Source organism: Lutra lutra, chromosome 14, assembly GCF_902655055.1.
Source record: "Lutra lutra chromosome 14, mLutLut1.2, whole genome shotgun sequence".
NCBI lineage: Eukaryota > Metazoa > Chordata > Mammalia > Carnivora > Mustelidae > Lutra > Lutra lutra.
The window spans coordinates 55637099-55651350 of NC_062291.1; the positions used below are offsets into that span (position 1 = coordinate 55637099).

At 41.2% G+C, this 14252-nt stretch overlaps 1 protein-coding gene across 4 annotated transcripts in view; it reads left to right on the forward strand.

The window, feature by feature from the left end:
- PLCE1 (phospholipase C epsilon 1) overlaps positions 1–14252 on the forward strand; it is a 327344-nt gene that overhangs the window by 176304 nt on the left and 136788 nt on the right. For all 4 annotated transcript variants that reach the window (XM_047702042.1, XM_047702044.1, XM_047702043.1 and 1 more), the window contains one exon: positions 9926–10242. In XM_047702042.1, coding sequence (XP_047557998.1) covers positions 9926–10242 — 317 coding nt within the window. The remainder of the gene's footprint in view (positions 1–9925; positions 10243–14252) is intronic.

Below are 14252 nucleotides of genomic sequence, written 5' to 3' on the forward strand. Positions count from 1 at the left end.
AGTACTGTGGACTGGGAGTTCAGGGCCTAATTGTAGTCCATCTTTGTCCTAAATCAGCCCTGTGACCTTGGGCAAGACGCTTGACCTCTCAGAGGCATAGTTTCCTGATTTGTAAAGTGTGGAAAATTCATTCTGACTACCCCCATCATTCCTTCCAGACCCAGTGTTTGGTCTAAGTCCAGCTTGGTTTACCTAGTGCTAATAAAACCTCAGATTCAGTTATGAAAGTGACACTAAGGAATAGAATCTTCAAGTCAGTGTAGGGTGGGGATGTGGAGTGTCTTTTGTGTCAGTCTGGTATGGCGCTGGTCCCAGAGCTAATCTCAGTGTGATGTGGAGCAGTTCCTTAACCTCTGTCACCATCTGCTAAAATGGGGATAGTGATAACACAGTGCGCTCTGCCGTCCACACAGAGTGGTTGTGAGCACTGAGTAAAATTTCTGTAGGTACTAGTACATAATAAGTACTAGGTAGTATCTATTTCTTTTTTTTTTTTTTTAAGATTTTATTTATTTATTTGACAGAGAGAGATCACAAGTAGACAGAGAGGCAGGCAGAGAGAGAGAGAGAGGGAGGGATGCTCCCCGCTGAGCAGAGAGCCCGATGCGGGACTCGATCCCAGGACCCTGAGATCATGACCTGAGCCGAAGGCAGCGGCTTAACCCACTGAGCCACCCAGGCGCCCTCTATTTCTTAATAATATGATAAGCAGTGGGACACCAAAGCGTCTGCCTTGGCTCAGGTCATGATCCCAGGGTTCTGGGATCAAGTCCACATCTGGCTCCTTCCTCAGCAGAGAGACTGCTTCTCTCTCTGCTTATGTTCTCTCTCTCTCTGACAAATAAATAAATAAAATCTTTTTTTAAAAAATAATATAATAAGTAGTCATTATCATATATTATTTAATAATTGATTTATGACTATTATTATTGATAGTTATAATTATATTATAGAGATACAAATGCCCTTAAAGGTTATGATGCAAGTAGCCCTACCAGGTTGGACTCTGGAGTTCAGGTGGCCCGCCTGGGCTTGCTTCTAGAATCATCCACGTCTGTGGGCTCAACCATCCCTGAGGAATGCGCTACTGGGTAGAAGGGCATTAGATTGTCACCAGCACTCCCAGCTTCCCTCCGATTACCTTGGAGTCACTAATGCCATTTATGCAACACAGTATCCCAGCTTGCCATATGAATTTTAGCTCAATTAATTTTGTTTACCCAAAGTAGTCAGAAATTGGCAGGTAGTCAATGAGAGGCACTGTTAAAACAGTTAGCTGGTGTGCTGTACAAAGAAAAGAAACTTCTGTTGCCTGGAAGTTTCACAAAATGGGTAGGGACTTTTTTTCTCTTTCAGTGTTAGTTGATAACATAATAAGCACATATGATGTATTTACAATACCCTTTATCACAGTGTTATTTATTATGGTAAGACATTATAAACATAACATTGACTACTAGAAAACCATTAAAAATATTAGAAAGCCAGTTTTAGATCTGAGGAAATGTGCACTGGAGAGTGTGTTTTTTTAAAAGGTTAGAAAAAACTATGTGCTCTGATCGCTAACTTGGTAAATACTGTGTACTTATTTAAAAAAAAAAAAGCCAACAAAACCAAACACATGAGATGTTGCAACAGAAATACTGAGATTATTTCTGGGTATGGGATTATTGATTAATTTTCTTCTGTATGCTTCTCCACGTTTTCGATACTTTCACAGTGAGCTCATATATCTTTGGAAATCTGAGGGCAGAAGTTATTTTTTATTAATAAGAATTGTCAGGGTTTTTTTTTCTGCTCTGAGGTTTTTCAGTCCACTAAACTGTTTTAATCTGACTATGGCTTAATTTTCAATCTAGGCATATTGGTTTTTTCTAAGTGTTAACTTAGAAATAATATGCTTCATTGATTTTGTGAACTTATCTTTTTTGTTGTAGTACTGAGGACAGGCCAGACACATTTGTTACAAGATTGATTTGTTAGTCTGAAAACCAATAACAGATAATGAGAAAGAATCACCAATTACCTAACCTTTCTTTTAAACCATTTACTTCCCTGTTAAAAAGCAATTTTCAACTCTGCCTGAGATTATTTTCTTTAAGCCAACTCTAAATCTTTTATAAAAAGAAATCAACATCCTTCCTCTCCTGTCTTATTTTATAATTGGAATTGTACCACTCAGTGTCCATTAAATATGCAGTTGATAAATCTAACACTTAACTTAAAAAAATAAATGGATTGTCTACAAAACTAATTGATTCAAAGAAAAATGGATACAGTAGATATGATAAAAAAAATTTCTACTTTCTTCCCTACTTTTAATTTGAAGTACCTTTTCAAAAGCAATATTGTGATATTTGTTGGAAAAAAATCTGAACAGCACAGATGTTGAACCAGGTTGTGTCTGTGAGATTTGAGTTTTTTCTTCTGGACGATTTTTTCAGATATAATTTTGATATTTTTTTAAAACACTGTCATATGTACAGTAGAAAAAAGTTAAACAAATAAACACTATTATTAGTTTGGTGTGTACAGGATAGATATGCCAACATACACCTATATTTGTAGGGTGCCTGGGTGGCTCAGTGGGTTGAACCTCTGCATTCAGCTCAGGTCATGATCTCAGGGTCCTGGGATCAAGTCCCCCATCGGGCTCTCTGCTCAGCGGGGAGCCTGCTTCCCTCCCTCTCTCTGCCTGCCTCTCTGCCTACTTGTGATCTTTCTCTGTGTGTCAAATAAATAAAATCTTTTTAAAAATACATTTGTGAAATTATTTTTCCTCTAATAGGATCATATTTTGTTGTTTCCAACGTGGTGTTTTTTTACCTAAATTTATCATGAAAAAAATGTCAGTGTCTGCACACATAAATTTCCCTCATTTTGTCTATATTTTTGCAAGAATTTCTGTCAGATAAAATCCTAGAAGTGGAACTTCTAGGACAAAGGGTGTACTGTGTAAGTTTTGGTTTCCCTCCCCAGAAAGCTTATGCCTGTTTCACCAGCACTCATGGAGAATGAGGATGAAAAGTAATGTTTCAGAAGCAGAAATACATAGCAGGTCCTCTGGACGGTTTACCTTGGTTCAAAAACAAACACAAACAAATGTTAAGTTACCATCAAAATATAACACAAGTACTATGCTCTATTTTTTATTGAAGTCAGATTCCTGTAATGTGTAATCCTGCTGTTAAACAACAGAAATGGAACTGAGTAAATTTAAGATCTTAGTGGCTTTATTAAATGACTGATTTGTGCATCAGACAGTGTCCCATCTAGCAAGTAGAGTTGTACGAATGGACGGTTTTTATAGGGAGGTGGGTGAGGCAAGAGGTTATTAGTAAAAGAAAAGAAGGATTATTTCAAGCCAGATCACCTTCCCTTGGGGGAAAGGGCAGGGGGTCTTATTAGGTGGATTACCTCATCTTTGTGTGGGGTAGGGGTGTTATAGAGAGGGTCCACATGACAGATGACCTCATGGGTGCTGACCAGAAAATTCCAGATTGATTGGCTTAAATCCCACTCCTGGAGAGGTCCGCACTGCAGTTAAACCCTGGTTTACTATCCTGAGGGGGAAATGACTCCACCCAGGGCCTGTGGCTTTTTTTTTTTTTTTTAAGAGACTCACCAGGAAATCATGGGACTCCATCTTCCCTGCAGAAGATACCTCAAAATGCTGAGGGTAACAGAGGGCTGACCTTTGGAGTCAAAGCTGAATCGTAGTTCCACCCCCTCTCAGTTGTGGAATGTCTTTAGACAAATTACTTAACATCTCTGTCTTCTGTTTTACCACCTATAGGGTAGGGATAATAACCCTTGCCTTACAGTGTTCTTTGTAAGGATTAAATGAGTTTCTTGTTGCTGAGAGTTCTTAAATGGTGAGGAGCAGGAGGTAGGTGGGGAGCTGTTCTTCAGCTGCTAGAAAAGGATTAGGGTATTAGCCAAGGGCATCCTGGATGATAAAGTTTTTAAAAAGTTTTGCAACAATCCTTGATGTAATTGCTAACATTCTAGTTAGTATATGCTATGTAATATTACACCTCTTCCCACATCCTCCATTTCCCTCCCCGACCCTGCATTATATTGATTATCTGTCTCCTCTCGTAGAATGTTATATGTGAACAAGGATCTTTTCTTGTTCACTAAATCCCAACATCAGTGTGGCCGGTAACAAAGTATCACACACAATAGGCACTCAGCAAATGAATGAATGAAATTTGTACTGGAGCCTTTCTTCAACCCATTCAGGTTTATTGACAGCTAAGAGGGCTGGCCCTTGGACACAGATCACACCCAAGGTAACTCAGGCTTGGCCTGGGATGATGCAGAGTCCTGAGCCAGGAGCCAGACTCTTCTGGTTCCTGCTCAGCTTTTGCCATTTCCAGGGCTGACCACTCATGACCTGGGTCCTTGGGCAAGTCCCATAGCAACTTCACTCAGACTTTGTAAAAAATAACATTAGCAATGCCTGGCTGTCGGGACATTCTCACATTATGCAAGAGATTATATGAGATTCCTTGGTAAACTCTAGGTTTTCATGTGAGGCACAGCAAGAAAGACCAAATACTATTCGTTTTGATTGGACCAAAAAGCAAAAGGAGAAAGAAATGGAAAGGGGCAGGTTTTACTGGGCTCGAGCCCAAACCTGAGGCTCTTCCATGGGCTTGGACCCAAACTAGCATTTCTGAACAAGCGCTAACTCTGAGGGAGGGGGTGGATTTTGGGGGGAGGGAGTTCCCCAATAGCACTGTACCCCAGAGCATTGGGTAAGCAGTTATTAAGGAAAAGTGCTTACCAAGTTTAGCGGCTTTTCTGGATATTTCTGGACTGCACAATATGTAGACAGCCCCTGGAAATGGTAGCTTATAATAAAAATCAGGCGCTTTCTGATTACCAGACAGGAAGGCAAGAATGACAGGACTCTGGGGATGGCAGGGGGCAAGGCAGGGGAGGGGATACTGCTCAAGGGAAGCTGTGGGCCAGATTTCCCTCCCTGGAGGCAGAGTGATTGCCTTGATCCAACCAGAGTCTGCAAAGTCTAGGATAATATATATTTATGTAGATGTTTTGATCTTCCCACTACACACATGGTTCCTTCATAAGTCACACCTATTTTGTGGTGCCTTCTGGAAAATAAAGCTTCATTCCTTATTTTCAACAGTGACATTCCATCTCTCCTAATATACGGAGCCATCGGGAATAACCTGCAGTTTTCTAAATAAGCCACAGTGTCTCTTACCCTCTGACCTTTACATAGAGTTCCAAGCAATAAGGCAGACTAAATATCCTTGGACACTGACTAACTTCACAAACATCTTAAGCCCTGTTCCCCCATTGAGAATCACGAAGTGTGATGATATAAGTTCTGAAGGAGCTGTAATTCCCACATAAATGATATGTAGACAAGGTTGAGGAGAGCAACTGTTGTTCCATGAGACCATATGCTAAGCGATCAGGAACGTCAGCTCTGAAGTCCAGTAGACCTTGATTCAAATCCCAGCTCCCAGGTTACTTCTTTGGTGACCTCACGTCTGTCTCCCATCATACTACTACCTACCTCCTGAGTTAATCCTTGGAAAATACTTAGTTCAGGAAACTAATGTTTGAGCAGAGAACCAGAACTTGCAGGCACTGTGTCTCATGGTAAATATTTCCAGGTTGTGACTGTGTCGAGAGCTATAGCCCTATTCTGCTGTAGAATAGCTTTTAACTGAAGAACATAGAGCTGAGAGAAAACCTTGACTGTGACAGAGATGGATAATTTTATTCACCATACATTCTAAAAACTTTTTCACAAGAGAAGAACTACAGCCTCTAGTGGGCTTTATGCATTTTCTCCACAACTAATGAGGAAGTGCCAGGGGTCATGGAGCTTTGAGGTCTCTCAGCCATCACAGAGTTGCCCATCATGCAGAAAGCACAGTGTGATGGTGATGGAGGCTGGAGTTGGGGCCATGTGCCATGGGAAGGGGAAGGGGGAGATTATATGGAGCACCCAGCAAGAACGAGAGAAAACGGGAAGTTTTTAACAGCTGCTTAAAGTTTGGAGCTTGCGGGGCACCTGGGTCACTCAGTCGGTTAAGCATCTGCCTTTGGCTCAGGTCACGATCTTAGGGTCGTGGGATAGAGCCCCATGTCAGGCTCTTGCCTGCTGTGCACTCTCTCTCTCTGTCTGTCTCTCTGTCAAATAAATAAATAAAAGCTTTTTAAAAAGAAAGAAAAAGGGTAGAACTTGTGGGCAGAAAATTATCTCCCAAGATTTCTGGGCTATTTCTTTGTAGGGCATGAGTATTTCTGCTTTAAAGAGACATACACAAAGGTCTACATTATGTGTCAAGGTTTCTAACATCAGATTTGTGTTTCTTTTGAGTTTGATGTCACTTGTCCTGAGACACGTGGACTGTGACATTTATTGGGGCTACAATGACCCCACTTCTTTTTTTTCTTTCATTCAGTTTTTTTAGGTCTCCTTTATTGCTGTTTCTCACCAGTCACTAGACTTTTTATTCATTGTAACAGCATGTGATTCCTATCTCAAGATAAATTGCAGTTTATAATATATTATCTTAGGTTATATATATCTTTTATTACATTATCTCTTCTCTTACATATTAGATAAATGATTTTACAAGATTTAGGAGTTACTTTTATTTCCATCACAGAGTGTTGTACTTTGAAATCATGTTTCAGAGTTGGTTACTTCTGGGAAGACCTCCCCTCCCCTATAGGGCTAATTCCACTGTACATAAATTATCAGTATCCAGAAGCTTCAATCTGCCTGTTATCAGACCACATTCTGAGTCCATTTTCAGGAAATCTAGTACTCCCTAAACTATTCAAAAGTTGGAGAGTGAGACCATATACACCATGTAGATTTGAGCACTTGCTATATTTTAATTATTTTCAAATAAGATCTTAGAACTAAATATAATTTGGTAGTCCTTGCTGTCCACTGAAGTTGATTTTTGGTAGTTTGGTCCAAAAAATGGAAAAAAAAATGGTTGCAATAAGTCATTGTACTCTTTACTCACCCATTCACCTTTTAGAATCAAAGAGAAAGAATAATTTGGATACTATAGTTTTTATACAGAAGACAAAACAGGGAGTTCTGACTGGAATATACTTAAAATAGGATCAGGCTTGCATCAGTGAAGAACAGTATTATTCAAACTTTACAGTTTTCTTCTCATGATTTTTTGTTAGATTGTCACTGAGAGCATTCCTGCAAAAGAGGAACAACTCAATTAAACAGCAAATGTAACCAAGAATTTTTCTTGAGCTATGCTTCAGAGGCGGCGGGTGGGCTGCACTGGAGAGGATAGGGTGAGGGAAGAACGTCAGAGCCCAGACCATCAATAGAGATGCCCGGTCAACAGGGTTGTCTAAGAACTAAGAACTCCCAGTTTCCTTCTTCTCTCCCATACTGTTACTGGTTTGTTAATTTGGGCAGAATGCATAGGCCTAGTTTTTGGATCAGAAGGTATGGTCCCATACTTACCAGAGGAACGTATACTGTCGTGCACAGAAGATACACAGTGAAGGGAAGGCTAGAGAAGATTTAGAGTTTAAGAGGGAAGGGAAGTTGTATGGGCTTGTTTTTAAGGGTAAGGGAAACCAAACACGGGTAGGCAAAGAAGAGTCCGCGGTGGGAAAGACTGATGATTGATGTTGGAGACAACCACTGAGGTAATTTGAATAGATTTAGTCACAAAACTAGGTGGGCCTTGGGGAGGGGGAGACACACATTTTTCTCAGAAAAGGAGGAGAAAACGGAAAACATAGAGGCATTTGGCCTAATGGAAGGAGTCCCTGACATTTGTCAGTTATCATCGTGTAGTAAAACATGTGGTAAGCATCAAACACAGTAGCTAAGTTTGTGGTGAGCACACCATCTTGTTTAAACTGGTGATCACTATGTTGTATGCCCAAAACGAACATAATGTTGTGTGTCAACTACACTCAAGTAAAAACAATTTTTAAAAAATGATCAAACGAATTAAAGGAAAATAAAGGTGGCTTTGGGAGTGTGAGAATAGAAAGGCTATAATGCAGAGTAAAGAAGACAGTGAGTGATTTTGGAAAAAACAAAACAAATTCATGTCAAGTCTGAAACTGCCCTGAAGGTCCAGCTGAAGTTAGATAATCCAGATTAGCAAGGGTCCCATCACTAAGTAGCAACAATGTCAGGGTCATCACATAGCAGCCCAGAAGCCAAGGACAGGTGGTTGAATTTAGAGTTGAAGATTGGGAAGTACATGCGGCGGGAAGTCGAGGAGACTTGGGACAGCATCCTGAGTGTTGTGGGTGCCATGCTAAAATGCTGACCATGCACACAAACCAAGACCAAGGAGCTGGAAGTCTGCCAAGGACAGAGAAGGTTTTAGTAGAAGGGGTGGAAGGGAAAAGGCAGTCAAACTCAAGGCCGAGGATTTCAGAGTTCAGTACTACAGAGATGGAGCACTTCAGAGTGATGATTCCAAGGTTGTCTGCAGTAGGGATTTAAAGAAGAGTCTAGGATATGGAAGTCTGAATGTTGGTGAAGTCTTCCTCATGAACTGTGCCGTTGTCCAGTATCCAAGCCAGGTGACAGTCAGCAGTGAGGAATCCCATGCCATCAGAAGGGCTTTGTTCTGCCAAAGAGTCAGTGAGAATGCTTTAAGAAATCAGGAATGGAAGAAAGATTCTGGGGAAGTAGAATGTCCCCTGTGGAGCTTAAGGGGGACTGGCCAGGGAGGGACTGCCGGGAAGGAAAAGGTATGAACTGGATGAGAAGTGAGAACAGTTTGGTTCCTGGAGCAGCATTTCCTGAAGGGCTCCAAGCAGCCCTAGTCTCACAGAGTGGCCCAGTAGGTGTGATATAAAGTGTGCTTTGAGGAGCAGTGGATGAAGCAATGTAAATAGATTTCTTTACTGCAATAACCCTTAGAGCCTTTAACAATATACCTGTGCACTCCTGTGTTTCCAGGAAGAGGATTTGTGACATGAATATGTGACATTTCCCCAACTTAGCCATAAAACTCATCATACTTTGGGAAATTCTGTTGTAGGGCTCATCAGAGATTTTCAAAACTTTTTGAGCAGATGGACGGACGGATGGGTGGTTAAGTAGATGAATGAATGAATGACTCGTAGGCAGGAAATTGAGAGATGGAGGAGTGGTCAAATAATGTGAATTTGTGCCCAGGGAATAATTTGGAGTCTATGAATACCTTTGGTGCTTCTGTCTAGTGCATTTGCCACACTCCCTTCCTCACCATCTTTTTACTGCCACTTGTGGAGCAGGGAATAAGATTTATTTATTTAATTTATTTAGATATATCTCCTCATTGCCTGTTCCTCCCTTACTTTATAGGTGGTTTTGTCCCTGCAAACCCCCAAATGTTCTCAGCAAGAATCAGTCTTTGAGGGTGGAATGTCGGTAGGTAGACCATGAAGGTTTGGACCTTATGTGCCTTGGGTCCCCAAGGTCTCTTGTGTGTTTACACACCATGTGCCTATGCATCCACATATGCCTCCACCACCCTGTCCCACAGCCTTCTTTCCTCTTTCATCTTGGTTGTGGTGCCCACACCCACCCTCATTTTGCCATATTCTAATGGTTAGCACTGGAGGATGAGGAATCAAATAGTACCTTTGACTTGTCTTCTACTCTGCAAAGTGTCATAGTGAACTGGTTGGAGAATGCTGTGTTAGATCAGTTCTCCTTCTGAAAATGGGCAACTGAGCCTTTACCCATGCCCTAGGCGGCAGGAGCAAGAAGCTGGATAGTTATTAGAAAGGTCTCCATTACAAGAAAGATAGTAGAGAGCTATTCACCAAGCAGAAACTTGGTTAGGAGACCTGTAAGATTTTGAAAGACTCTCAAGTAAATATCTGTTGTAGGGATATCAACCTTGGTGTCACCACAACTTGTGTTGCTTTATTTTAGAACGCCAGCCAGGCACCTCCATGGCCAATTCCAGTGCCCTCCCTTCAAGTTCAGCTGGGATCAGCAAGGAGCTGATTGACCTCCAGCCCCTCATTCAATTCCCAGAGGAAGTCGCCAGCATCCTGATGGAGCAGGAACAGAACATTTACCGAAGGGTCTTGCCAGTTGACTACCTTTGCTTCTTGACCCGGGACTTAGGCACTCCGGAATGCCAGACATCCCTGCCCTGCCTCAAAGCATCCATCTCAGCTTCGATTCTTACCTCCCAGAATGGAGAGCACAATGCCCTGGAAGATCTGGTGATGAGATTTAATGAGGTAAGAAGCCACTTGGAGATATACTTGTCCTTGAAACTCTAGTAAGTGATTTTTAAGCATATTGCTCCTCTTCAGATCATCTGTTATTGGTGTCTCACCTACCTCTTGGTCTTGCCACTTCCATGATGGCTGCCTTCTTTCCAAGCAATGAGATTGACAACACATTGTTGTCCTCCTGGTCACTTCACTGCAACCTACCCTAGGCCTAACTATTCCTACCCTCACCTCTGTCTTCACCAAGTCCATGGGCCTTCTCCCTTTGGACAGTGTTTGCCCTTTTGTCCTCTCCCTTGCCAAAATATTCTCCCTGGGCCCATTTTCTGGTATTCCCCCTCCCCCTATTCCTACAGGTGCTTTTAAGGCCAAATGTCTCAATTTTGAGTTTTGACCACATGATCCCTGGCCATAGTATCTGCCAACCCACCTCCTCTTCCATTATCAGGGCTCCTCAACAGAAATGTAAAAACCAATGCACCTGGGTCAGAAGCACAGGGAGGAACATGGATTTGAGGGGCACTTGATCCCCCGACTCCTGTTCCCTGAACACCATCAAGATCCTCAACCCAGAACGTTCCTTCAAGACCTCTGAGATGTTACCAGAAGCCAGTGCTGGAGAGGACAGCTGTGACCAGAGTCTGAGAATACTTGAGAGGAAGGCACTATAAGAGACTTAGGGGCTGAGAGGAAAAGAGCCATGGGTTGGCATCATGTAGCCATGGAACAAGGACAAGGGACAGGAGGAAAGGCAGATCTCCATCCAGTATATCTCTGATGGACAGAGGGTCCATCAGACTTTGTCACGTAAACCCTTTCCAACTGTGGCAGCTCACCTTGCAGCCTCCACAGCCTGCCGATCCTGACCCCAATGATAGTTGTAAATGCCAGGGACCTTGATAAGGCCCAGTGGATGGATCAGAAAGTTTTAGAGGCTGAGCCCAACAGTTTTGTGCCTGTACATGCTCCATCACCATTCCTCAAAGGAAAGTCTGTTATCTGTAGGAATCGCTGATACCATCTGGCAGTGTCACACTCATCATTTTACACGTACCATTTATTTGCTTCTCACAACAACCCTGGGAGACAGATACTCTCATTAGGCTCATCTTACCAGTGGAGACACTGGAGCACAAGGAAATGAAGTCATTTGCCCAAAGTTTCATGGGTGGTAGGTAACAATAGTGATATTCAGACCTACATGGTCAGACCCCAGAGCCGGGGCTGCAAACCACTATCCTCCCACCTGTATCAGGCTCCCACTGAGGGGTAGCACCTGGCCCTGCCCCAAACTGAGCAACATAGACTCCCTGGGAATCCGCTTGAGAGCCTGTGAACCACAATGCCCCTAAATTGTTTTTTCAACGAAATCTCCTGATGTTCTTGATTTTCCCTACTGATAAAAACAGGGTGGAAAATGGAAGTTTAAGTACCTTCAGTGTTTTATTTGTGGATTTTACTCTCTGTTGTATAGTGCTTTAAATGTCCAGACCTACTCACTCTCAGGGCCTTAGGACCTTATCCTTGTCCATTGTGCTTGTGGTTGTTTTAAATTCTACCTGAAGTTCTGCTTTGCCTGAACTTTTAAAATCTAATTTTAAATTAATTTTGGAGAAAGAAAATTTCAGTTTCTTCCATTCACTCCCATAACCTCAGGAATCAAAGATGAATCAGTGATTTCGCTAATTCAGAGTTAGTGATGATACAAAGGACAGCTGGGTTGAGGCATGCTTTGGACTATCTCTGAAAATAGTTTAGCTAAGCAACTTCAGAACATAAACAAGATTTCTGGGAAAACACTTAAACTACTTAAGAGAACAGTCTGTTTTTAAGTATTCTCAAGCATCTATTTTCATACAAATTATGGATACTGATTAAAAATCAGTCTTACATAGTCATTACAGATCTGAAATGACCTCTACTAGGCAACACTGGGCTAGCTAAATTCTAGTTGCTTTCTATACTTTAGTGTAGAAAGGCTGCGTTGCACTAAAAGAGAATTATTTTCTTTTTTAAATTTTTTAATATTAACACATAATGTATTATTAGCCCCAGGGGTACAGGTCTGTGAATCAACAGGTTTACACTTCACAGCACTCACCATAGCACATACCTTCCCCAATGTCCATAACCTCACCACCCTCTCTCTACCCCCTCCCCCCAGCTACCCTCAGTTTGTTTTGTGGGATTAAGAATCTCTTATGGTTTGTCTCCCTCCCAATCCCATCTTGTTTCATTTATTCTTTTCCTATCCCCCAAACCCACCACATTGCCTCTCAACTTCCTCATATCAGGGAGATCGTATGATAATTATCTTTCTCTGATTGACTTATTTCGCTAGCATAATACCCTCTAGTTCCATCCACGTCGTCACAAATGGCAAGATTTCATTTCTTTTGATGGCTGCATAGCATTCCATTGTATATATATACCACCTCTTCTTTATCCATTCATCTGTTGATGGACATTAGGTTCTTTCCATAGTTTGGCTATTATGGACATTGCTGCTATAAACATTTGGGTGCATGTGCCCTTTCGGATCACTACATTTGTATCTTTAGGGTAAATACCCAGTAGTGCGATTGCTGGGTCGTAGGGTAGCTCTATTTTCAACTTTTTGAGGAACCTCCATGCTGTTTTCCAGAGTGGTTACACCAATTTGCATTCCCACCAACAGTGTAGGAGGGTTCCCCTTTCTAAAAGAGAATTCTTAAATTAAGATTTTCACCTTCTTAGAAGGTTCTTGCCTTCAAAGTAGTTTGGCTTTGACTTCTTTAAAGAAAAGGGAGGATAGGAGCCAGCATTTATTTATTAGGTGCTCTGGACTGGACATTTTCATGCTTTTAAATCCTATTTAATCCTCATGATAGTTGTGTAGAGCTGTTGCCATTGTCTCTGACTCACAGATTTAAAAAAGTAAAGCTTAAGTAACAAAATAAATAATGATAGTATTGGATTATAGTTCATAGAATAAGTATTCTTGAGTCCATAGTGATCAAAATAAATGAATAAATTCATTAATGGGATGGGAGGGAAGCTCTTAATTATAAAATAATCTAATTAACAAATGTAGAAGGATAAAAGAAATAGGAAATCACCTGGAGGACCCCCCAGCAATAAATTGTTACAAGCAAGAATGCTAATATTATTGGGCAAAAATAAGATGAGAAACAAGATATTGGCTTAGTCAAAAAGTATCTTTCCACAAGGGGTGCCTGGCTGGCTCATTTGGTAAAACATTTGCCTCTTGATCTCGGGGTCATGAGTTCAAGACCCATATTAGTAGTAGAGATTACTTAAGGAAATAACAAAATAAATAAAAAGAGTATCTCTCCATAAAATATTTATTAATCACGAAAGGAAAAATAGAACAGTGGAAAAACCCAGTAGATACCACCGTAAGTGCTCAAGGTCATCATGACCAGTAAGACAAGTTACATTGATAGGTAACTCTTGCTGTGGTGCACTAGGAAGGGCATGACATCATCTCTTTGATGTTCTTGACACCAAAGGAAAAGGGAGGGGCATAATCTAAATTTAATCATGAGGAAAACAAAGCATCAGGCAATCCCAGATCGAGGGACAATCTACTCTTCAAAAGTATCAAGGTCATGAAAGGTAAGGAAAGATTGAGGAATTGGCAAAGACTAGAGAACACAAAGAAACATGACAACTAAATGTAGTGGGGCATCCTCCTGATACAAGGTTAGAAAAAATGATATTAATGGGGAAACTGGTGAAATTCTAGTAAGGCATATGGTTTAATTTGTATTCATGGGTCAATGTTAATTTCCTCATCTTGATAATGGCACTGTGGTTATAAAAGATGCTAACATTAGCAGAAGCTGGGTGCACTGTCTGCAGGAACTCTCCATCCTATTTTTGCAACTTTTCTGTGAATCTAAAATTACTTCAAAATAAAAAAGTAAAAAAAAAAAAAGCTAGTGAAGCTCAGAAAGGTTGAGTCACTTGTTCAAGGTCACACAGTAGCTGAGTGATGTCAGAATCCAGATGTC